Source organism: Trachurus japonicus, chromosome 17 (genome assembly GCF_045865225.1).
Source record: "Trachurus japonicus isolate A0001 chromosome 17, Traja_1.0".
NCBI classification, from domain to species: Eukaryota; Metazoa; Chordata; class Actinopteri; order Carangiformes; family Carangidae; genus Trachurus; species Trachurus japonicus.
In genome coordinates this window covers 13,073,911-13,098,744 of record NC_140923.1, presented here as the reverse complement: position 1 = coordinate 13,098,744, position 24,834 = coordinate 13,073,911, and the positions used below count along the sequence as shown (strand labels likewise).

Below are 24,834 nucleotides of genomic sequence, written 5' to 3'. Positions count from 1 at the left end.
CCCTCTAAAACAACTCTGTCTGGTAACGTTCTGTTATTATCTCATAGCGTGGTGAATGTGCAGGTCACAACTTGTCCACCAGAGCGTTGTGGAGTTGTTGGATTGTGTATTTGATGAGTTTGATGAGGGAAACCAAGAAATCCCATGAGCCTCCGTAGCGTAGCTCTGAGCAGCTCGCGGCTCTGCTCCGCCGTTCTAAAAACAGCTTGCACCGACAAATAAAGGTAACAAACCTACTGCTATAATGACTATAGGGATTATGGCAATGGGCCAATTTGCCAAAATGTTGAACTATCCCTTTAAAAAGATGCTGCTAAAGACGACAGGCGACTCCGCTCTGAGCGACCTCTGGGTGGTTGGGTGCATAGGTTCGACTGGAGGAAGCTGCTACTCCGCCTGGCGCCGACTGCACAGTTTTCTGGCTCGTGTTGAAGTGCAAACGGCCGAAGAGACGAGACGATGTCCGAAGGTTCAGAAGGAAACAAAACAAAACAAAACAAAACAAAAACAAGACGTCGGGGGGAGGTGAAGCTCCAGGTCGGTCGGTCGGTCGGTGGGGGGGGACGTGTCGTCGGCGTCTCCTAGGAGATGATCTCCAGGATGTAGAAGACCAGCTCCATGACGACGGGGCCCTCGCTCAGCTGACAGGCGCCGCTGTGGATGATGGGGATCAGAGCGCTGTCCAGGTCGCTCAGGTACTGAGGCAGCAGCGGCTGGCCGTTGCTGCCTGCCAGGTAGCCCACCTGCCACGACAAGAGAGAGACAGACGGACAGATGTCAGACAGATGTTTACAGGCTCAGACAGCAGCACATCTGGGCTGAAAGATATTTATCGTTTCACTGCAGAGAGAATTTCATCTGTTTTTTTTCTAAACTTTCCCCCTGGAACAGAGAGAGGAGGTGAACACGTCTCCACTGTGACTGTGTTCAGAGGCCGTGACAACACAATACAACTGTAGATTTGTGTTAACAGAAGTTTAAAAAAAAAAAAAAGTTTGACCTCATTAATATGCAAATTGATGTAGCAAGATGCACCGATAAGTCACTTTTTCCAGCTAAAATAAACTTTCCTGAACTCCAGCTGTTTGTTGTTGTTGATGATAGGGCTGGACGATTATTGCAAAAATCATAATCACGATTATTTTGGTCAATATTGAAATCACGATTATTTACACGATTATGCAGGGGGGGGGCCATGCTACATTATTACCTTAAATAAACAGTGCCAATGTGTGTTTAAGGTTTTTAAGTTTATAATTTTAAATATTTATTCAAAATTAATTTAAAACTTTTTTTTTAAAGTTTTATGATCCAGCAGCAGAAACTATACAGGGTGTTTAGCTTAACTTTTCTAACAGATTTGGAGTAATTGTCATGGTTTAACTTATTAAGAGGGAGGATGGAGGCTCTCTGCTTCCGTGCGTCGCTTATTGCGTCTCTGGGATGAAATCCAACCTGGGAAGATCAGAGCCTCCGCCCCGCTGCGCTGTCCCAGCTCTCGTCACAAACGCACCCCATAACTATTTTTTTTCTTTTTTTTTTGACGCGCCCCATAAATGATCTCTTGTTTATGACAGATTAAACTACACAAATACACGTCGTAACATCGTATAACGTTATCCGCCGCTCTACAGACTGCTTTGTAAACATATGCACATGTAGCCTACGGGCCGGGGAAGAGGAGGAGGAGGAGGAGGAGGAGGAAGAGGAGGAGGAGGGTTGTTGTTGTGCGGCCGCTTTGAGGAGACGAGCGAGTGTTTTAAATTATTATTTCCCGTTCATTCGTCCTGAGCGGTGGCCGCTGCTCTCTCTTCACTGGCGCTGATTTTTAAACGCCGCCGTCAACACATGAGTGGACTCGTCCACTGCATTAACTGAGAGAGGAGAGCAGTGCAGGCGCGGGGGCGGAAGTGCGCATGTGTGTTTTTCAGAATAAAACACCACTAGACAAAAAAATAATCGTTTTTCTTCGATTACAGTGTTTTTATGATCGTGAGAAGCCAAAAACGTAATCACGATCAAAATTCGATTAATCGTCCAGCCCTAGTTGATGATGTGAAACTGATCATTTGGGGTTTTGAACTACTGATTAGAAAAAAACAACTATTTGAAAGAGAAAGGCAAGGCAATTTTATTTGTATAGTCCGATTTTACAAACAGTTTGTCTCAAAGGGCTTTACATGACATCATAACAACATCCTCTGCCCTTAATAATTTACCTAAAGAGTTTTAGGTAAATTATTACCGAAAATCAATTAATCAAAGAGGTTAATAGATTTTTTTTTTTTAAAAAGAAAAGATTATTTGCTGTCTTAAAGGTCCAGTGTGTAATAATTGTCAAGGTTTATTGGCAAAATCTGAATATACTACCCTTGAATATATTTGTATCAGTATATTATCACTATAAAATAAAATTTGTTTGCTTTTCGTAGCCTTATAATTACCGTATTCTTTTATATCTACATATAGCAAGGGTCTTGCTTTAGAGAGTGTCGCTATCTCGCGCCGCCATGTTTGTACGGCAGCCCGAAGGGAAAATCCAGCGCACAAGTTTTTTTTGTCCTTGGAGGCCACCGTAGCCGCTGATGGGAGGGATGAGTGCTGCGATCTAGAATCTGAACGCTAGATGTCACGGTTTTCCCCCCATTTTTACACACTGGACCTTTAACTGATTGCTCCCGTGTTGTTATCAGTTCATTCAGAATGGACGACACGAAACAGGAAACCAATAAATGTTAAATCAGAAAAAAAGATCGAATACATTTTTTTTAAAAACTATATACGTAAATGAAGCCCCGCCCCCTGTGAGGTCATACAGTACGTCCACACGTCTGCGTCGTCGTACCTGGTCCGAGTCCAGCGTGACCCTCAGCCCCAGCTTGGCCATGCCGTCCTCCTTCAGCAGCTTCAGGTGTGGACACAGCGCCATGCAGAACGCCCGCGCCACGTTCTCCGTCAGCCGGCTGTGGTCGGCCGGGTCGCTCAGACTGTTGGGCTGGTCCTCGCTCTGCAGGAAGAAGACCTGGGGAAAACACACACACACACACAAACAGACTCCTTTATATATTTCCCTTAGTTTGCTAATATTCTTAGCCAGGTTTCATTATTCAATTCACATCCTAGGTCTTTCTGCCAGATATATTTCAAATTTTGACAGATGTTTTCCTGTAACCCATTAAAGATTTTGTAAAATACAGCTGCCTTGCGTGTTATATCAGGTAATTTAAGAAATTCCATCACTGGATTCTTGTCTTGAATGAATTGACCCTTAGTTATACTGTCTCTGATTTGTAAGAACTTCCAAAAAATATTTTTACTTTCCAAATTGTATTTTTTCTTAAGTTCTGAAAAAGAAATAAACACTCTATCAGAGTATAGGTCATTTACATTACATATTCCTTTCATAAGCCATTGCTTCAGGATCATATAAGTTTTTACCTCTTCCTACTCCCTTTCGAGCATGTTCAGACTGTTGATGAATGTGATTTATCGTTTTTTTTCCTATTACCTACTATTTGTTTTTTTCTGTGTTTGTTGTTGTTTGCTTTGTCTTCTGTCAGTTTCTTTTATACAACTTTACATGTTTGAAATAAAGGATTTAAGGCAGGGTTGAAGATCCTACTCTGGACTGGAGCTTTTTTTTTTTTTTTTTTTGTACAAAATTGTTTGAAATCCTGTTCATGCTCCGAGTGCAACCAATTAATAAAATGCTTTTTCACAACAATGAAAAAAGTCAGTCACCTGTGGGACGGACAATCCTGAAAAAACAGCATCCAATCAATAGGAACGCAATGTTTTGTTTTGTTTGTTTTTTTTTACATTAAAGCTAAACTGGACCATTTACACAGAACAGAACCATATCATCACGTTTGTTTACAGTGACTCAACACTCAAAGCTTCATACTGAACCGACTGACTTGAAGCTGTTATTCTTAGTTTTTTCCCCTTATAAGGTAGGAAACGCATCCCGTCAGATGATATCTTGATGTTTCTCTAACTGGTTCCCAGTAACGGGACCAGTCGGAGTCGTACCTCTGTCCAGCGGATGACTTTGCCGTTGGCTTTGAACTCGGAGCCGTGGAAGATCTTGACGCTGGTGATGGACTCCATCGACTTCCCATCGATCGGACTGATCACACTGGAGGAACAAAACACACAACAACGTCAGTGTTGGATTAAACTACATTTACAGAGTTTGGGGGAGAGAATTGGATAGGGAAATTTCAGATGAGATATGGGAGAATTGTATCAAGAATATTCATGGTAGCTCAATCAATGCAAGACATAATTTGATACAATTCAAGATAGTACATAGACTACACTATTCTCCCTCCAGATTGCAGAAAATATTTCCAGATGTGTCATCCCAATGTATTAAGTGTCAAAGTGAAGAAGGGACACTATCCCACTTATTTTTGTCATGTCATAAGCTACAATCACTTTGGGGCGGCTTGTTTGAGTTCTTCACTAAGGCCTTTAAACATCCATGTAACCCAGACCCATTCACCGTGTTATTTGGGGTGGCCAATCCAGATAATGTGAAAAGTAGAAGTAGAAGCTAAGGCTATTTCCCTTTTTAACATTGTTAGCCAGAAAGCTCATTTTACAGTCTTGGAAATCTGAAAGTGCGAGAACTGGGAAATGTATTATTACACTTGGAGAAAATCAGGTACATTATATCTGCCAAAGAGGAAATATTTTTAAAAGTCTGGCAACCTTTTCTCGATTTAATGTCTAATAACTGAATTACTGCTATTCTGCTGTTGTGCCATTTATTTTATTTTATTTTATACATACTATATGTCCTGTTTGTCTCATGTAAGAAGAAACTCTGTCAAAAAATCTGTACTGTTCTGTTTAGCACCACCATCTCTTGTTAATTTGTATCTATTTTTCTGTTAAAAAAAGCAATAAAAATAAATACACAAAAAAAAAAACTACATTTACAGAGTTGCAGCAGAAATGTAGAGCAGAGCACAAGGAGGAGGAGGAGGTGTGATACGGCCAATCGATGTGCCCTTCAGCAAGGCAGCGACCTGCCAGCTGCTGTGGCCGACATCACAGCCTCTGGCTCCGCTTTGTGTTGAGCCAACTGCTTTGATTTCTTTTTCTTTCTTTTTTTTTGTTTTGTTTTGTTTTGTTTCAGTCTTTGTCAGTGAGAAGACACACGCTTCAACATCACTGTTAGTTTCCTCTGTGTCTGAGCCAGATGTGGAATCAGAGTCGTTTCAGGTCGAATCCCTGTTCATCAAACTGACTGATTTCTTCATCAGTTACGATTAATAAAAACCTATTTTGTGCCGTCTCAGTGACCAAGTGAATGTTTTTGTGCTAAATCTGAATCTGACGAAGAACCTCAAAAAAAAAAAAAAACACAACGTCTGCAGTTCTGAGCGGCGCCGACACAGAGATTTAGAAACATTAAGGAAGTGCTGAGTCGGCAGAAGATGAAGACAAACAATACATCAGGAAACTACTTAACAGCCAAAAAACATTAAGGCTGTCTTTAGTTTACACTACAACGTTCAAGTGGCCCAGTTCTGATTGTTTCCTCTCAAGTGGCACAGATCTGTAGCATGAACGTGTAAATGGAAAAACATGCATATCAGATATTGTCAGATCGGATTCAGGCCCCCGTTATATGTGGAAATAAATCAGATACAAATCAGATATCCGCCGATGCGTCTGCAGTCTAAACAGACAGATCGGATATTGCCTTAATCCGACTATAACTAGACAACTGAGTGCATGTAAACGCGTTAGTCCGACTAATATCGGAGTTCTCCAACAAGCTAATTAAGTTGTTTATATTCAGATTTTTACTCGGTGACAGAAAAGTCAACAGGACAGGGGCTCTCTTAAGCTGTGCACGTAAACATACTGATTGACAGAATTTGTCTGATTTTAGCAATATTTCTTGGGTGAATAAATGCTACACGTGTCACCTCTTATTAACCTCATATTAATCAAATGAAAGGGTCAGATCAAGACAACACCGAGACTCTTACCCTATCATTAGTATGTATGGTATCGTTATCAAGGAATAGATTGAAACTGTCAAACTGTTGTCTGTATATCGAGGGTCCAATGGCTATCATCTCAGTTTAGTAGCAGAAAGTCGGTCGATATGGGTCACTTCAACAGAACATGTAAACAGACGGACGAAAAAATCGGATATACTGTACGTCGGCAGCAAATCTGAATTGGGCATCGAGGCTGTAGTGTAAAGACGTTCCTAAGACCACAAGTGAACCTCGTCTCTCTGTTAAGAGCAGGAACTCGATGCAGGATGGAAAATAAAAAACGACAGCCAGAGTGACGTGGCGATAAATGATGCAGCAGTTCACACACCGACGTTACCGTGACACGACGACAGCAGACCTACGAGGTCACTGACTCGGTGAAGTCAGGGTTAAACCAGCTGCTGCTCTGCTGATGAAGCGATACACTATCTGGTGGAAGAGCTCAATTATATTTAATGGTGAAGAAGAGTCGCATTTAAACTTTGGAGATTTTATCAGGCTGCTGTAAAATTGATTGCGCTGCTCGGTATCTCAGCGAGGGACACGTCCAACGACATCATTCCACCCCGTTGCTGCTGCTGCTGCTGCTGCCGAGTTTCCTCCTGAGAGATCCCACCGGCGCACACGATGAGGTTTTATAAGCCGAGTGGAGAACGCAGCCATCAGCTCAATTGTCCGTGACATCACTGCGTCTCTCCCCCTTCTCTTCCTCCCTCCCTCCCTCTTCACTAGGGATGGGTACCGAAATTCGGTACTTTTTTGGTACCGACCGAATTCCCACCAAAGTATTGATTCACATAAAGTCAATCGGTACCACATTTCGGTACCTGAACGCACCTTCTACCTCTCTCTCTCTCTCTCTGAAATGAGACGCGGAGAAGCGGTAGCGCGCCAGCCCGTCGTTTTAAATCACTACCTGAAAAACAGCCGTCCGTCATTTAACGTGAAGAACGGACTGTTGTGACAATCCGTACCGAAGCGGTCCGGTCCCGAGTCCCGCTTCTCATCACAGCGGCGCCACTCAAGTCCTCGTCACGTAATGAGAGCACATCTATGATCTAAACGAGGATGAAGTCTCCCAATCTTCTCCTTTTTTTATTTGATAAAGTTTCACACAGAGCTTTCTGATGGCTGTAGGAGTCTCTCCATGTTTCTCCTTTTCTCACAGTAAAAACAGACATTTTTTCAGACAAGACTATAGTCTCATAAACTTTTTTTTTTCATTGAATGACTATTCTATTATATGAAAATCATTGCCCATCCCTAAAACATAAAATACTCTTAAAGACTGAGGAGTTGTGATGTTGTTAAGAGATAAATATTAAAATTTCAGACGTTTTTATTAATTTTAATTTTTTTAATTTTTTTAATTACCACACACACAAAAAGTACCGAAAACAGGTACCGATTGGTACCGGTATTGGTTCCCAGGTACCGAGTATCGATACCGTATCAAATACAAAAGGTACCCATCCCTACTGCTCACCCCTTGTTGTAGTTGTGGTCGTCCTCCGTCCACTGGATGTGGACGAGCTCCTGGTTCTCCTCCTGGTCGGCTTTACCGCACGTGATGGTGAAGTCCTTCATGTCCCTCAGGGCTTGCCGTAGGGAGTCCATGGTCTCAGCTGTGATCTGGATCATCACACCGTCTGAGGGGGGGGGCGGGGGGGGTCAATGATGAGCAGTGGTCAAACAAATGGTTTGATAAGTAATGACTCGACCTTACAAGTGTCAGGTGCAAGGTGGGAAATACAGGATACAGGAAGTTGAAGCTTAAACTAAAACAAGGGACAAAAATTATAAAACAAAACCCTTTCACCATTTATCGAGCAGAAATTGATTTGATTTTAAATGTCTTCATAGATTTTCTGCTTTTAAATATCGTCAAGTTATTATGGTGTAATTTAACAACTTTAAACTGTTCTAGACATTTTTTAATCAAATAACTTTAAAGGAATACTTCACCCAAAATCAATAATTCACCAATTTTCTACTCACCGTCATGCCAAGGAAGGGTTTGGAGAACTTTCAGAGTCATCAAAACGCTTTAGGAGTTCCAGGGGGGGTCCGGCTGGCAACGGATTTTCATATAATGGCGGCGGATAGAGCTCACTTTTGAATCGTCCAAAACACACACTATGAAACATCCAGATACCTCCATACTGCTCGTCTGTACTGACCCAAGAGTCCTGAAGCCGCCAAAAAAAGAAAAAGTTGTTTGGAAAAAATGTATTTGATCTCCGTTTTTATCCTTGTTGTAGCAGTAGCTCCCAGTGGCTGCATGAGATTTGCTGCGAGATGTTCTTCCGTGTTTAGGATAAAAACAGAGATCAAATAAATTTTTTCTGAACAACTTTTTCAAGTGGCGGCTTCAGGACACTTGGGTCAGTACAGACGAGCAGTATGGAGGTATCTGGATGTTTCATGGTGTGTGTTTTGGACGATTCAAAAGTGAACTCTATCTGCTGCCATTATATGAAAATCCGTTGCCAGCCGGACCCCCCCTGGAACTCCTAAAGCGATTTGATGACTCAGAAAGTTCTCCAAACCCTTCCTTGGCATGACGGTGAGTAGATAATTGGTGAATTATTGATTTTGGGTGAAATATCCCTTCAACTAATAATTTCCTACTAATCATTTAAACAAATATTATTTCATTGCTGCATCTGTGAGTGGGTTTTTAATAATAATAGTAAACACCTGGCAGGTCAAAGCAGTTCAGCCTTTAGAAGCTAAAATCACCCTGAAGTCTCTGTGGTGGTTTTTGTTGTTGTTTAATAACTAATATTTCAGTATTTTTTTTTACAGCCAACGTGTACGGTAGTTTTGTTGTCACAGCTCTCACCTTCCACGATGCTGGTCTTGGCCAAGAAGCCCGACGAGGCTTTCAACGCTCCACTGAACACAAAGAAGCAGGCTCCAGTAACTGGGAAAACACACAGACAAACAGAGAAATACAAAAATAAAAATCACAGCAGTCAGTGGAGGAAGGAAGTCTTTATCGTGATGAGCCACCATGTGTGTGTGTGTGTGTGTGTGTGTGTGTGTGTGTTAGGCTTGGGCGGTATCCAAATTTTGATACCGTCAAACTTCCTCCACATCTTACCACGGTATACGGTATTACCGTGACTAATTCAAAATGATGACGTAAGTGTCATTACCAAACATTGGCTTGTGTCTTCACCAATCAGAAACTGAATACTAGGGCTAAACATTAGCAGACCAAAATCTCATTGGTCGATTGGTCGCAGGAAAAAAACAAAAAACATTTGGAGCCCTGTCTTGTCAAAATTAAGTCAAAATCAATATGACCGAACTGTATATGAAGGGGGGGGGGGGGTAAAAGTAGGCTAAAACATATTAAACTAACTGAAAATTCAACCGCACATAAGTGCTACTGGACATATAATCAATTTTAGACATTAAATTACTTTTATTTATTTAATATTTAATCCTTATCTCCTATATAAGTGCATTGCATTTTTTCATGACGGTATTGAAACTGATACCGTTGCTATTTTTAAACACCGGCATTATATTACTACTATATTATTACCGTAATACCGCCCAAGCCTAGTGTGTGTGTGTGTGTGTGTGTGTGTGTGTGTGTGCACCTTTGCGTGGCTGGTGGTGGATGCTGATGGCCTGCGTCTGATAGTTCCCGTCGTCGTTCTGGACGCACACCAGGTGGGAGTCGGCGCGGTCGTTGAAACACGCCCCCATGGCCAGCACGTGTTCGTTGGACTTGTTCATGGCCTTCATCAGCTGCGAGGAGAACACACACACACAGACACACACACACACACACACACACACACACACACATTACATCCATGTCTGATTAAGCTTATGTGCTGGAGAAGAAGAATTGGGTTTAAGACGGCTGCCTGCTTAAGCCTAATTGCGTTGGGTGAAGTCCTCCAGTTGAACGCTGAGATGACAGATTGCGGCGAAGGAGACACTGACGCGGGCGGGTATCAATAGTTGAAAGATTCCACATATTAATTCTTCCTAAATCCCCGGCCTCTGCATCTCTTTGAAGCCTTCCCTTCCCTTCCCTTTTTTTTTTTTATCAAATCAGAAATAAAACTGAAAATCTGGAGGGCTTTAACCACTTGCTGCGCTAAAGGCTCGCCCGCAAGCTGTTGAGAAACGTTCCCCCCACTTCACATTACCGCGTTCCCATCTGTTACTGCGATCGGCAGCCAAACGCTACAACCACCAGCGCTGCTCTCTCTCTCTCTCTCTCCATCTCCATCTCCATCTCTCTCTCTTTCCACCAATGGCTCATTTTCTCAGCCAAATGGTGCTCTCGTGTGCGTCGCCTCTTCTGGTTGGACATTCATTCACACCCTCGAGGCAGCGGCGTTATAACAAGTCGACAGCCCACGCCTAAATGTTCAGCTGCAGGGACCCCGGAGAGTTTGTCACATATCACCTACACACAGAGCACATGTGTGTGTGTATGTGTGTGTGTGTGTGTGTGTGTTGATGTTCAAGGAGCTTAAAAAGAAGAAGAAAAAACTCCTCCACTGATGTCATTAGTCTGTTGGAGGGTTTTACTGTGTTAACGTCTTCAAAAATGATTTATAATCCAAGAAAACACGCTCAGATGTTCAACACATGAGACTCTGCTCTCTCTCTCTCTCTCTCTCTCTCTCTGAGCCGAGAATCCGTTTTCATGCTTCAGTCCGAAGTTTCAGGATGATCCGACACCAAACTAATTAGATGCAGTTCAAATAAACTCTGCTGTGCGTTCGTACTTTTAGACTGGTGGCTTTAGTTTGTGGTGTGAAACAACAACAGCAGGACACTGACAAGTCACCAAAACCGTCTGAAGCTTCTTATTAACGGCCCGTTTTTGCAGAAATAAAAACAAAAAACAAAACAAAAACAAAAACTTCTCTAAGTCTCAATGAACTGAGCTCAGTTTTTCACCACTTTTTCACCAGCTCCCACTCCCAGTAGTGGCTCTGTTGATGTTTGTGCACGTACGCGAGATTTGCTGCGATGTGCATTCGTCGCTGTAAACCATTGGATGTTTGATGTAAAAAGTTAAACACAGAAGAACATCTCGCAGCAAATCTCACGCATCTCGCACAGCCACTGGGAGCTACTACTACAACAAGGCTAAAAACAGAGATCACATTAATTTTTTCTGAACAACTTTTTCATGTCTTGGCTTCAGGACACTTGGGTCAGTACAGACGAGCAGTATGGAGGTATCTGGATGTTTCATAGTGTGTGTTTTGGACGATTCAAGAGTGAACTCTATCCGGACCCCCCCTGGAACTCCTAAAGCGTTTTGAATCCTGACTCTCCGAACCCTTCCTTGGCATGACGGTGAGTAGAAAATTGGTGAATTATTGATTTTGGGTGAAGTATCCCTTTAACAGAGAGATGCCGGGCGCTCACCTCGTTGTAGCGGTTGCTGGGGACCTTGATGCTCGTCTTCCTCACCTCCATGTCGACAACCAGGCCTTTCACCACCGGCAGCGTGTACTGGTAGTTACGGAAGTCCTACGGCGGGAGAGGATGAACAAACAAGAAGAAAACAAAACCGTAAAAATCATCAACAGTGACGTACAACAAACTGGTAAAATGAATAGATTCCTACAGAATAGGTTACAATATAAATAAAAAACTCAAGGTGCTTTGATGATTCACATCCTTATCTGACAGACTCATCTTACTACAGAGTGTCATCTTCTGTTTCATAACAACTGAGCTCAGGAGAGAAGGAGGCACTCACTGCCAGCAGGTTCATGATGGTGTGACCCGTCTCTCCGAAGAGTGGTTTTCTGAAGCGGACGCTGAACAGCGGACAGGGATAAACTGCAAAACAAAAAGGTGGATTTATTGATAAAAGAGGCACCGGTGACGAACTTCAGCCGAACAAAGCCAAGTTTTAATTCTGTAACTGTAACTCTTCTTTATCCTCATTTGATTTATGAACTTATTGTTTCAGTCTCTTTAGTTTTGGGTCTTTTTTTTTGTTTTTGTTCCGTGTCCAGGATTTGTGACATTTATGAACTGCACAACAACTTGCTGCTTACAGAGTTTCCCCCATCTTCATCATTCACAAATGCAAATTAACTGAACAAGAGAGACCACACACACACACACACACACACAGACAGACATCAAATACAGTGAAGTGCGCCTGCAGTTAGGAGGAACACTCCTTCCTAATCCACAAGTGAAAAATAAGGCTGCTTTTTTCTCCAGCAACCAAAGCTCCTTAGATGACTATTTTTAGCCTTATCTCTGCAAACAGCTGGATAGAAGATCTCGCCACAAACTCTCATTAGCAATAAAAACCAAAATCTCGGCCTCAAACTGCAGTTCGGCCGGCGGGGGGATCGGTCCGTCCGTCCATCCATCCGTCCGCGCGCTGCCTCCCTCCCCTCCCGGGCCTCCCGACCTCCTCTCCGCCGGCCACTGTGTGTAACCGCAGGGCCAGCCCCTGGCATAAACACTCTATGCGGTTGTTTAGGGCCACAGCCGTTAGGTGGGGGGCCACATGATCAGAAAGGTACCGGGGTTCATTCAAGTCATTTAAACATCCTGAGGTCTGCACGTGCACGCTATGAGCTTTATATGTAATGTGAAGTCAATATTCAGCTTCTTTTATCTCACATTTGAGACATTTGGTGAAAATAGAACGGCAGAATGACAACATTTGTGCTCAAAAAACAATCTTACAAAATTTCATTTTAGACTTGTTTTCTACACTTGTCTATTACTGTATTCATATCCTATTTCAAGCACCAAAACAGTTCATTCTCATGACTGAAGGTGTGTTTTCACATGGGATTTGAAATTTTTTAAAAAGCAGACCTCAAATTTCCAGCATTTGGCCTAAATTATTTCTTTATACAGTGTTCTAGGACAAATTGGCCTCAGTGTGCTTACAGCGGAGGTTCTAATATTTAGACATAAAACACTTGAGTATTGTTACATCTGCAAGTATCTTAAAAAGATAAATTTAAGAAAATATGTAAAAGTCGAGAAAATGGCCTCAAACCTCAGAGGGCATAAACATGTCTGTATTCAGTTTTAACCAGTGATTTGGTGTTTGCGCTTAGAGTGCAGGGCCACAAACAAAAATCTTGTTTAGGGGGCCACCAAGATCCTAGGGCCGGCCCTGTGTAACCGTTCAGAGGTGAGGCCACAGAGGAGCGTGCTGTTTGTGTGCGGTGGATTAATTTCATGGTAATGCTAACGTTATTTTTGTGTTGAAGAGCTTCGGCTGTATGTGGCTTTTGTTAATGTATTCTATCCCGGCTCACTGGAGGGAGGCAGGCGAGAGGCTTAGCGGAGCCAGGCGGCGGCGGCGCTCCGTGCTGCTGCTGGCAGCTCTGGCTGTGAGAGACGGGGGGGGATTTGGTGGAGAGGAACCTCACTGCCGATACCAAGGAGAAAAGAAAAAAAAAACCTTCACAAGACGTCGGTGTATAAACACAGGCTGGCGTGAGCTCTCCACATAAATCTCTTCTCACTCTCTCTTTGCTCCGCCCTTTCACCAGATTGAACTAAACGTGTCGTCTTTGTGTCAGACTTCCTCGATGTTTTCGCTGAGCAGGTTGTTTAATGACCTTGAAGCCATGAAGGTAATTCATGCAATCAGCTGGCACAGCGAGCATCTCTTTACTGTTGTTCTCTTCCGCACTAAGCCGCTCATGATGAGGGTTTTAAAAGTGAGGATGAAAATGTGACACTGGGACAAAAACCTTATGTATATATAAATGTATGTATGTATTAAATGTCAGTGCAGGTAAAGGTCAGGTTACATCACTCCTCTCCTGCTCCGTCTTCCTCCAGCTGAATCCCATAAATATGTATTTCCTGCGCAGACAAACACGTCGTCCAAAGGTTTTGTTTGTGTCATTCATTCAGCTTCTCTTTTAATCATGTTTACTGCAACATTACACTGCACGACAAACTGCAGCGCTGCTCTCAAGACTGATTACACTTACACAGGATCATTTGGATCAATATTTATGCATTACGCACATCAGAAACACGACACCGCAATGTCCTTTTCTGGAGACGTGTGTGTGTATGTGTGTGTGTGTGTGTGTGAGAGGTCAATGTGATTGTACCTTAAACAGAGAAGCAGCTGCTCTACTACATCTCTTGTGTCACATCTCTTCCTCTCTTAGAAATGTTTCCATGGCAACAAGTATCAATAACTTCCTCACTCCCTCTCCATCAAGTCTTTTCAAAAAAAGTGTTTCACATAAGGAGTTTGGGTAAGCCTTTAATTTACAGGCTGTTAATTGGTCATAATGTCAAGAAGAAGCCTAGAATAACGGTACGTTTCATAGTAATGTCATGTTGTTTATAAAGGCAAAAGTTTACACATGTTTTTCATGCTTTGAATTTTTTGGGAAGGGACAGAATTTTTCCCTTACAAGTCCTGACAACTGACCGTTATTTCTGGACTAATTCTGCGCAATCAATCGTTATTTCTTGGCAATATTTCTCGACATTACTATGAAATTGACCGTTATTTCTAGGCTACTTCTAGACATTATGATGCAATTAATTGTTATTTCTTGGCTATTTCTTGAAAAAACACATTAAAAAGGGACAACGAAGAGTTTTGGAAAGTGAACACTACATTTCCCATGAGCCTCCACGTGCACGGTGAAATTCTTGGACCGGCGCAAGAATGTTTTCATAATCAAGAACGAAAGTCGGAGGTTCGAAGTCGATCAGATACCGTCGTAAATCCGACCATAAACGATGCCAACTAGCGATCCGGCGGTGTTATTCCTATGATCCGCCGGGCAGCGTCTGGGAAACCGAAACTAGGAAATGCTGGGCGAGCCGACCACTAAATAATAATAATAACAAAATAACTGTAAAGACAAAACGATATATTTATCGAAAATGGACCCATTAACAAGTGTGGGTAACGTAGATTCAACATTAATGTGAGACTATTTCATAACCAGAAGCAAACTAGATCTACTAAATATTTAGTAGTTTTGGCTCTGATTGAACCAAATGAAACACTACCTGCAATCTGTGGGGCAACATTCAGAAAAATAAGGAATAACAATCAGCGTCTATCTGCTGATGAAGATCGTGTGACGTGACTGAAAGCTCCAGCTGGTGTGTGTGTGTGTGTGTGTGTGAACTAGGGGTTGCACAGACTAGTCGACTAATCGACTAGTCGACTTTACTGCTCCACAATGACGTTTTCAGCTTGACGTCGACTAGTCGCTGATCATGTGACAGTACAAGAGTAGCGGCTTGAAACAACAGCTGAGTGCGCTGAATGAAAAAAATACGAGCGCCGTCAAGCTGGATAGAACGAGATCGTACCAGACAGGAAGTCGGGCACAGAAAAGGCGAGAGAATCCGGTCAATTTTCAAAATAAAATAAATGATGATTAAATTTGCTTGTCCGTCTATAGATATTTGTCAGTTGCGTCTGCACACAAGACACCTCCATACATACAGTGCTAGAGACAGACCTGTGTGTGTGGAAAACCGAGTAGCCTACAGACGGGTCGATGTTTGACCGGCGCGGCAATTTAAAAAAAAAAAAAAAAACTCCGCTCATATCGACAGCTTTACGTCACGCACAACAACAACAACCAACAACAGCAACAACCAACCAGAAAAAAAGCTGTGAGTGAAACTGTGACTGAGCAGGACTGTGATGGTGACGAGGCCTGTGTGTCGTTTTCCTCCCTAATTGTTTAACGGACAGTAGCTACAGTATTATCTTTTGCACTTGTATAGGAGTGCATGTTACAGAAAAACAAACTGATTTACAGCTTGTTGTTTATAAAGCTGCTGTTCTGTGGACTAATTTCTGTGCATGAGCGTCTGTCAGTGAATACAGATTGTTGCAAAGCTTTTCCCTCCTCCTGTGATTTATGATGGGAAAAATATGAATGACGTCATCAGCGACTAGTCGACGTCGACTCGACTTTCATAACATTAGAGTCGACTTTTAAAAATCTGAAGTCGTGCACCCCTAGTGTGAACTGTTTATAGAGAAAACCCCCGACTCACATCGGTACTCCGCTCCCAGCCGCAGCATGAGGCGGATGGGGAAGACCTTGGCCCAGGGCGTCTCCCATTTCTGGATCAGGATGCCGAAGAGGTAAGGCGGGTTCGGTAGCAGCAGGTCCTGCAGCGACTGAAAGGAGGGGCTGATGTAGAGGAAGCCGCCGTGCTCCTTACTGCCCAGGAAGCTCTGCGTGAAGAAGGAGTGACTCAGGTGGCTCAGCACGTTGCCTTGAGGGGACGAGGAAGAAGAGGAGAGAGAGGTTAGAAGAGGGGGAGGAGGAGGAGGAGGAGGAGGAGACACAGTAGGGCAGCAGGAAAGAATAAGAGTTCTAAAAAATGCCAAGAAATGAACACAAACAAAAGCAAAAGGAGGAGAAACAAAGAAAGAGAGAGAGAGAAGGAAGGTTTTCATTCTCTGAAACAGGAGAAACATTTGAAAGTCAAAGAGTCTGTGTGTATTTCACTGGATTACCGAGGGGATATGGAGCCTGTATCGACTTATACAACAGGGATGAAAACTTGCCTGCTCGCTCGCTCGCTCGCCCTACAACCTCAAATTACCAACAAAAGGGTTCATGTTACTTATCATCCACGGGGAGGGACCGGCTGGCTTTATGTGGCAACGTAACACAATAAGCGTAATGACAAAGACAAAAGCTCGGTGGCTCGAGACTTTGCTAAAGCCAGCACTTCTTCTTCCCCGAGCCCTGACTGACTGACGGCGGCTTAATCAGGAGCGACGCGCGCAGTATGGCTCCTTTCCACCAGCGCTGAAACACGCTCCAGTGTGAATATGAAAAAGGAAACGGCCCGAGGGGAGCGAGCCGTCAAAGTCACCCGATATTAGCCTTATTTGCTCTGCAGCATATGGAGTTAAAAAGCGCAAAGCAAGCGGTGGCGAGGTGTCACGCCTGGAGGGAGGAAGCGCTGACAGCAGGACACTCATACTTGGACCATTTTTCATTTTTTTAAGCCAGACACAATTCAGCGGCGGCGGCGGCGGCAGCAGACAGTAACCTGGTTTCTAAATAGAGGACGATACGGTGCACATGTCATCCCTAATGGAAAATAAAAGTAGAGCTGGAACATCTTCCCTTGCATTACACGAGGGTTAAGTCGTTTTTAAAGTGGACGGCGCCTGGCGGACACACAGGTGGACTCACCTGTGGACCCGGAGACACAAATAGTAATCGGCCGCCCCGCGAGGACGGCGACCAGCGATGGAGTTGGACTAGTTTCACACGGTCGCTGATTGTTATCAGGGTTCTTACGGATCCTTAAAAAGTCTTAAAAGGCATTGAATTCATTAATCTAAAAACAAGGCCTTAATTGGCATTAAAATGTCTTAAATCAATTTTTCAAACGTCTTAAAAATATTAACACATGCTAAGTGGTATTTTATGGTTGTAATTAGTCTCAAATCTCAAAATAATTGGTAACATTCTGACATAGAGAAGTTAGTGGCGGCCGTCAACGCTAAGTTTCTCACAGCTCCCGAGTCAGTGGTTTTTTTTTTCCGGACTTTTTATGCATTTATTTTGAAAGGACAGCTGGAAAGAGACACAATCCAATGTTCATGTAGCAGTCACTTTACCTTGGATCACATAGGAAAGTGGGTAAAATTGTCCCTAACCCTATGTAATTGATGTGGGTTTTTTTTTTCTTTTTTCTGCATTTGTGTTTACAGTATTATGAAATCAGTCTTAAATTTCATTTCAAGTGGCTTTAAAAAAGTCTTAAAAAGTCTTAAATTTAACTTGGCTTAAGCTGTAGGAACCCTGGTTATTCTTACCGCTGAGCGCCTCCTGGTAGAGCTGCACGAAGTGGGTGAAGACGTCTTTGGGGATGGTCTTCTCGTCAGGGAGACACTGGAGCAGGACGACCACCTCCGCCTGGCCGACGGCGTGCATGCCTTTAGTCGTCACGTACCAGCACTTCCGGTTCACGTCTGTGGGCAGAGACAGAGAGAGAGCAGAGATCTACAGTCGCTCTCTTGGTGATGATGATGATGATGATACATGTGTTGTCGTACGATGCTGCTGAGACTTCTGCTTCAATGTCGTCTCTACATCAAAAGCTCTGATCGTAATAAATCTTGAACTTTTATCTGTTTTCTTTCACTTTATCTAAAAACTAAAATATCACCACAGACCGCGTCACATCTAAATGACGTTCCCAACTTGACACAAGTTTGAACTGAATCCTTGGACATTGAAGTGGCAAAGAGAGATTTCATGTGTTAAGTGTCTTGTGTCTACTTAACCACTCACAACTCATCTTTTCTCAAAGAACAAAAAAAAAAAAAAGTTCTATTAAAGTGTAAATCACTAAATTCTTCTCAAAGGAAATCGCTCTTGGTGATTTTTCCCCTCACAGAGCTGCTATATTGTACATCTGCAGCAATAAGTGGACCAGCTGTCTCTAATTTCAATTATCCCATAATATCTACAGCTCTGCTTCAGATAAAGGATGTGAGCAAACAGGATTTAATGTGAACCCCAACTTGCCGCTCTGTGCCTCTACACTGTTGGAGACTGTAGGCTGCAGAATTGTGTAACAATAAAAAGATAAATTAAACAGAAAAATAACTTGGTGAGAAACAATGAAAGAACTTCCTCCTCATCCAAACTGCTCGTTAATGAATAAACTTAAAGCTTCAACTGCAAAATAAGTTTTAAAATACATCAGTGATGCAACTTTTTTAGGTAGGGAAAGGAGTATAAATGTGAGGTTGGCTACAGAAAAGCTAAAAATCAAGCACGATAAAAAAGTATTTCACTTAGGCCGCCATGAGCTTATAAATGTAAAAGTTGGTCTGCACACTCATTCCCATACAAAGGCAGCAGCTGGGGAACTCACAGTTGACCAGCTTGACCATGGCGAGCAGGTTAGCGTTGAGCACGAAGACCAGGGGGTCGGGGCCTCCTTCCTCCAGCTGCTGCATGAGCACGATCTCCGACGGCCGCTCCTCCACTGCGTAGTCTGCAGGCGGGTGAGGGTGGGGTAGAAGAAGAAGAAGAAGGAGAAGGAGACAAGGGTGAAGGAAGGAAGGAAGGAAGGAAGGAAGGAAGGAAGGAAGGAAGGAAGGAAGGAAGGAAGGAAGGAAGGAAGGTCAAGTTAGATAAACAGAGCAGAGGATGAGAAAGGGTGGAGATGTGAGAGTGAGAACGAGGGCGAGGGGGAGGTGAAGATGGAGAAGTAATTATAAGTGAGGTAAGGAGGGGGAAATGACCATCAGACCAAGTTAAAGGACGATTCCAGGGAAATTCAACCTGAGGCTCTAGTTTCCTAGTATTTTAGGTTTTAAAAGAACGAATCTGAAGATTTTCTTTTTTGTTCTATCTGTCCCCGCATCGCCACAGCAGCGTTTAATGGGAGTGGACAGATCTTAGGCTGTTTACATCTCACAAAACTGCAATTGTTTTTCACAGATAACGTCAGATGGCTTCAAATATACACTGAGGGGTTTGTTTACTTCAAGGAAGCAGACATGTTTGTAAACGGAGCTGTAATACGAAGTCTCGCAAAGTCTCACGCAAGAGTGAAGTTAGCGTGCTCACGTCTGAAGCTCCCGTTTGTTTAATCAATAAAGGAATATCAACTCGGAGGCATGATGTTTTCGTAGCAGTGAGAGTAAATCTGGATATTATTTATTCTACCTGTAAACATACTGAGCGCATCAACTTGACTCTCGTGCAAGACTTTGTATCACAGCTACATTTACAAACATGTCGGCTTTCTTGAAGTCAACAAACCCCTCGGTGTATGATTGAAGCCATCTGACATTGTCTGTGAAAAACAATTACAGTTTAGTGGGATGTAAACAGCCTAATAATAACGCATCCTGACATACAGCGAGCGAGCGAACGAACGAACCGGTGACGAAATCTCGCAAGAAAGTGTCCTGATATGCAGCGTGACGATTTTGTGGCGAGTTTATTCTATTGGTTCAGAATCCAAATCAATCAAATTATCGAGGGAAACTTCTGGGGCTATTTTTAGATTCCTGACATTTCCTGGTTGTGGCCGTTTTTGACATCTTGGAGTATTTTTTAAAAATTTCATTTCAATGCAATTCTCTCATATTCTCCTCTCTCTCCTAACTAGCTTGTTAACAGGAAGCAGCGTGTACTTTTCAACCAATAAGAAGTGTTTAGGGGCGGGACACGGCCGCAAAATGTCGTCCAGATAGAGACAGAGCGAGCGATAATTTCAGGGTTGAGCGACATCGCTGGACAGAGCGATGTCACCCGCAGCGTGTCAGGACAGGCTGATTGAAAAGTAACACGTTCTAATCACTTTTTCTCGCTCGATCGCGTCGCTGTATGTCAGGATGGGGTGTAAGATCCGTCCCCTCCCATTACAGTATATGTTGCTCTGGCGATGCGCGGACAGACAGAACAACTGCAAAACAGGAGACATTAAAGGGATAGTAGCATTTTTTTTAAAGTGGGGTTGTATGATCTACAAATAGCCCCTAAGTACTTTAATTGCAGTAGAAGACTCTCTGCACTCCTCCCGTTAGCAACGCCAGCCCATAATAGCCCTGCCCAGAGATTTACAACATACAGTGTTGTGAACAGACCCAAAGAAACGGCCTATTTTCACGGCCTAAAAGAGGTTTTACCTGAAAGAAAAAACACAGTTCCATTGTTCGCTGTAATATAATTTTTTCCAGCCCTTCAAAGTGCAGGAAAAACAGTTTTTATTTGGACCTAACCAACTGCTGATCGGCGGGCGCTAACCCTGGGCGGAGGGATACGTGAGTTGGTTAGGTCCAAATAAAAACTGTGTTTTTCCTGCACTTTGAGGGGCTGGAAAAAATTATATTATAGCGAACAATGGAACTGTGTATTTTTTTTTCACATAAAACCTCTTTTAGGCCACGGAAATAGGCCGTTTCTTTGGGTCCATTCACAACAATGTATGTTGTAAATCTCTGGGCAGGGCTATGGGCTGGCGTTGCTAACGGGAGGAGTGCAGAGAGTCTGCTACTGCAATTAAAGTACTTAGGGGCTATTTGTAGATCATACAACCCCACTTTAAAAAATGCTACTATCCCATTAAAAACAAAATCTTCAGATTCATTCTTTAGACCCAAAATATTAGGAAACTAGAGCCTCAGGTTGAATTTGTCTGGAATCGTCTTTTAACAACGACTAGAGCCCCCCCCCCCCCAACCAAAATGATTCAAAGCATCATCACAGCGTTCCCATGAACAAACAAACAAACCCCGGCCCCTCCCTCCCTCCCGTGTCGGCAATGAGTGACCGTAACATGAGCCGTGATATAGAAGCACATGAGAACAACAGGCAGCGGCGGACGGAGCGATGAGGAGGCAGCAGGATGGTGAGGATGAGGGCAAGCACCTGTGATGTGGCCTCCCGTACCTCCTTTGACTCCGGTGGAGATGAGGATGGGAGGAAGCCCGTCCTCCGGGATCAGGCTGAGGGAGCTGCCCACGGGGCTGCCCACCACCGGGGCCACGGGGGTATGGGCTGCCTGAGGAGGGTGGAGAGGAGAGGTGGGGGGACAGGGGGGGCGGGGAGGGAGGAGGTGCAGGGTTACATGTACTGTAGGTTATAACACACAGTGAGATGTAACAGTAACAGTACAGAGACAGAATCCAAAAGCATGTTCGTGTGGCCGTGACTGAGACAATAAAGACACAGTGAAGCCAAATCTGTCCCCAGTTGTGATCACAGGTAACATCTGCTGAGCCTGTTTGGTTGTTTTTGAATACTTCTGTTTTTACCTTTATTTACTAGTTACTACATACCCATTTGGTATCTCACATGATCTGAAAATGATTTTTTTTTCATTAATTATTATAATATTACAGTAGGCCCAGAAGTACACTGAGTAGAGTAGTGTCAGCTGATTCAAACCACTTTTTTCTGTTTTGTAAAATGACAAAAAATTTGATATTTTGATTTTATTTCATTTATTCTATTTGTTTTATTTTCAATACTGATGATTATGGTTTTATGCTAGTACAGTTCTGACTGATTTATCAGCTTTTATAGCCGATTTTAGGTTGAAATTCTGAACATAACCTGGTCGGGACCAGATTATGTGCTAAGCATAAATTACCGGGTTAAAAGAGAGTCACCTTTGTAGTACAGGAGAGCCTGGCTTTAGACTCAACATAGCTCATTAACCCATTCTACTCACTTCATAGTTTACCCATCTGGCTTCTTAATTTACCTATGTAAGTAAACACTGCTGCCATTTAGAATCGCCTTTCCTTGAAGCTACAATATATTTGCATATTAACAAAAGAGACAAAATGACCGTGTGATTCAAACCCACAGAGAGTTATCATCCAACTCCTGCAGGGAAATCTGAGCTATAAAGCGTCTGAAAGCCGTTGTTTTGACAAACACAGTGGAGCAGCTAAAGGAGTTAGCGCCGGCTCTGTCTGGAAGTGAAACTCTGTAAGCACTGGATACAAACTGATGGCTGCTTTGCTTTGATCCTAACTGTCTTGTAAGCTGCTTTCAGATTCCGTGCAACACCTTGTAATGCAAGCTTTCATTATAAATTTGTTGCCTGCAAGACAAAAGGCGATGTCTCTTTCCTCAGTTTTGATAAAGCTCCTCGTACAACATCACACAACTGCTCTCACAGTCTGAGCTGAACTCTGCCTGACCAGTAAATCGATTCGGACGCGTACAATTGATTCAGTGGCCCTTTAACATTACTAATGGCCCGAACTGAGAGTTTTGTCGCCTTTGCCCTCATATTATTCATTATAAGATGCTGCACCATGACAACAACAGCTGGAAAAGCACATTAAGAGACACAGCGTATCAAAGGCTCATCTTCTGACATTGATAAACTAGAGTAGTAGTCGTCTTTTCCGTGCGCAAAAACTCTCTGGCAGTGAACTCAAATCACGCCCTGTGTTGATGTCAGCGTGGTCAGTGCGACTGCCACAATCTGAAACTCGAGTTGTGCCTGCATAGCATCAGTGAGCCATCTCAGTCAAAGCCATTTAAAAGCTTCAACAATCACTCTGTTCAACAGGCCATGAATCATCCTGACAGTTGGCATTCAACTCCGATGAGCGAGGGGCCGCAAACACAGAAACAACCAAACACAGCTCGCTCGTCCTGTTACATGCTGTGAGGGGGAAAAAAACAGCGTTCTGGTCACTTATGTCGGCTTATACAGCGGATAAAGTATAGTATGTTCCAGTCTGAGCGTTTCAGCCTGCTGGGATTTTTAATTCTGATTATGCACACGAGGAATGTTCCTTTTTGAATTCTGTTTACTGCCCGTTTATTTCAGTCCCCGAGCCAACGAGTAAATCACCAAGAATCCCACAGAAAGAGTTCTTTGTGGATTCCTCTCGGGCTAATATGACCATACACGCTAACCTAATAGCATTAGCTGTGGGTGAAATGTTTTTCGTGCCCCAGCCTACCTCCGAGGACTCAGAGGCTGAGGATTTGTTGGAACTGGAGGAGGAGATGGCCAGCGACTGGGAGGGGGCTGCGCTGGAAGTCGGAGGTTTGGGGGACTCTGCCGTGTCTCCGTTAGGTAGAACCCCGTCAGCGAACCACACCCTCCTCTGCTCCCGTGAGAGGGAACCTAAACAAAGTTTGACACATTGAAATACCAAAAGCTTAAAAAACAAAAACTGCAAATTATTCCCATAAATAACAAAAAAAAAGCAAATCAGGGCTCCCACTCTTTTCTTGAAACCATTTTCCAGGACATTTTCAGCTGTTGCAGTATGACAGACATTTTATTACACCATACACTAATACATCCCTCGTCCCATTCATGCTTTGGAGAATTGTTTTTTTCAACAGTTGTACCTTATCTTGTACATTTAACCAGTTTGTTTCTATGTTTATTCCTCTCTCACTCCCAGAAGTCTGATTTAAAGGTGTGCAGTCTGTGGTGGCTCTAACTTATCTATGAAATAATCTCTTACACACTTAGAAATCATAACAAATTCATCAGAGAGCAACGCAAACATGTTGTTTTTGTTTTTAAACCACGCCCACAACAGCTCTCTGCTGCTCCTCTGTCTGTCACTCAGCAGAGAAATGTTCTTTGGAAAAGAAATCCTTAGTGTGGTTTGAAAACGTCAGACAGAGCTCTGGTAGCTGATGTTAAGATGTGATGTGAACTCAAGCTTTTCCAGGACTCTTGACATTTTTTCTCATTTTCCATGTGTTTTCCATGACTGGAAAATTGGTCAACCATTTTCCAGGTTTTCCAGGACGCGTGGGAACCCTGCAAATGCTGCTTAAAGTAAGTGTGGACGGGATGCTACAGTAATAAAGTGCTAAGAGGATGTTTATGCTCGGTAAAGGTCGTACCCTCGTTGCCAGGCTGCTTCAGGACTCCCACAGGCACCATGACGGTGGGAGGGGGGGAGCTGAGCACCCCCGAGGCCTGAGCCTGCTGGAGAGGGGGGATGGTGGAGCAGTACTCCGCTGGATTGTTGGGGTTCGGACTCTGGTTGCTGCCAGTGGAGGCTGGTGGCTCCCATGATTGAACTGGACGACAGAAAGTATCAGTGGTAAAAGTTAGACACATATAGAAAGATGTGTGCGTGTGTGTGTGTAAAGTCTAAAAATTCCTATACGCAACTCATAAAAGTAAATAACCACATGCTGGATATCTCTTATCCAGTAAGTAGCCTAATCTAATGAATGAAATACAGTTGTAGTTGCAATTATTGCTTACACCTGACCTGTGCTTTTCTTACAGTATGACATGTGAACTGTCTGCCACTGAAATTATGTATTTATGCAGTAGC

General features: G+C 43.2%; 1 protein-coding gene across 6 annotated transcripts in view; it reads right to left on the bottom strand.

Annotated features, from left to right (window-relative positions):
• Positions 1–314: 314 nt before the first annotated feature.
• zfyve9a (zinc finger, FYVE domain containing 9a) overlaps positions 315–24,834 on the bottom strand; it is a 44,659-nt gene continuing 20,139 nt past the window's right edge. For 4 of the 6 annotated variants that reach the window (XM_085805762.1, XM_085805763.1, XM_085805764.1 and 1 more), the window contains 14 exons: positions 24,392–24,571; positions 23,485–23,651; positions 21,425–21,557; positions 18,915–19,037; positions 17,848–18,003; positions 16,059–16,283; positions 11,776–11,858; positions 11,439–11,543; positions 9,638–9,788; positions 8,869–8,949; positions 7,510–7,672; positions 4,033–4,138; positions 2,846–3,022; positions 501–743 (listed from right to left, as the gene is read on the bottom strand). In XM_085805762.1, coding sequence (XP_085661888.1) covers positions 582–743; positions 2,846–3,022; positions 4,033–4,138; positions 7,510–7,672; positions 8,869–8,949; positions 9,638–9,788; positions 11,439–11,543; positions 11,776–11,858; positions 16,059–16,283; positions 17,848–18,003; positions 18,915–19,037; positions 21,425–21,557; positions 23,485–23,651; positions 24,392–24,571 — 2,012 coding nt within the window. In that variant the 3' untranslated portion in view covers positions 501–581. Of the gene's footprint in view, positions 744–2,845; positions 3,023–4,032; positions 4,139–7,509; positions 7,673–8,868; positions 8,950–9,637; positions 9,789–11,438; positions 11,544–11,775; positions 11,859–16,058; positions 16,284–17,847; positions 18,004–18,914; positions 19,038–21,424; positions 21,558–23,484; positions 23,652–24,391; positions 24,572–24,834 lie in introns of all 6 variants that reach the window. The other 2 variants (XM_085805767.1, XM_085805766.1) reach the window with 2 other exon arrangements.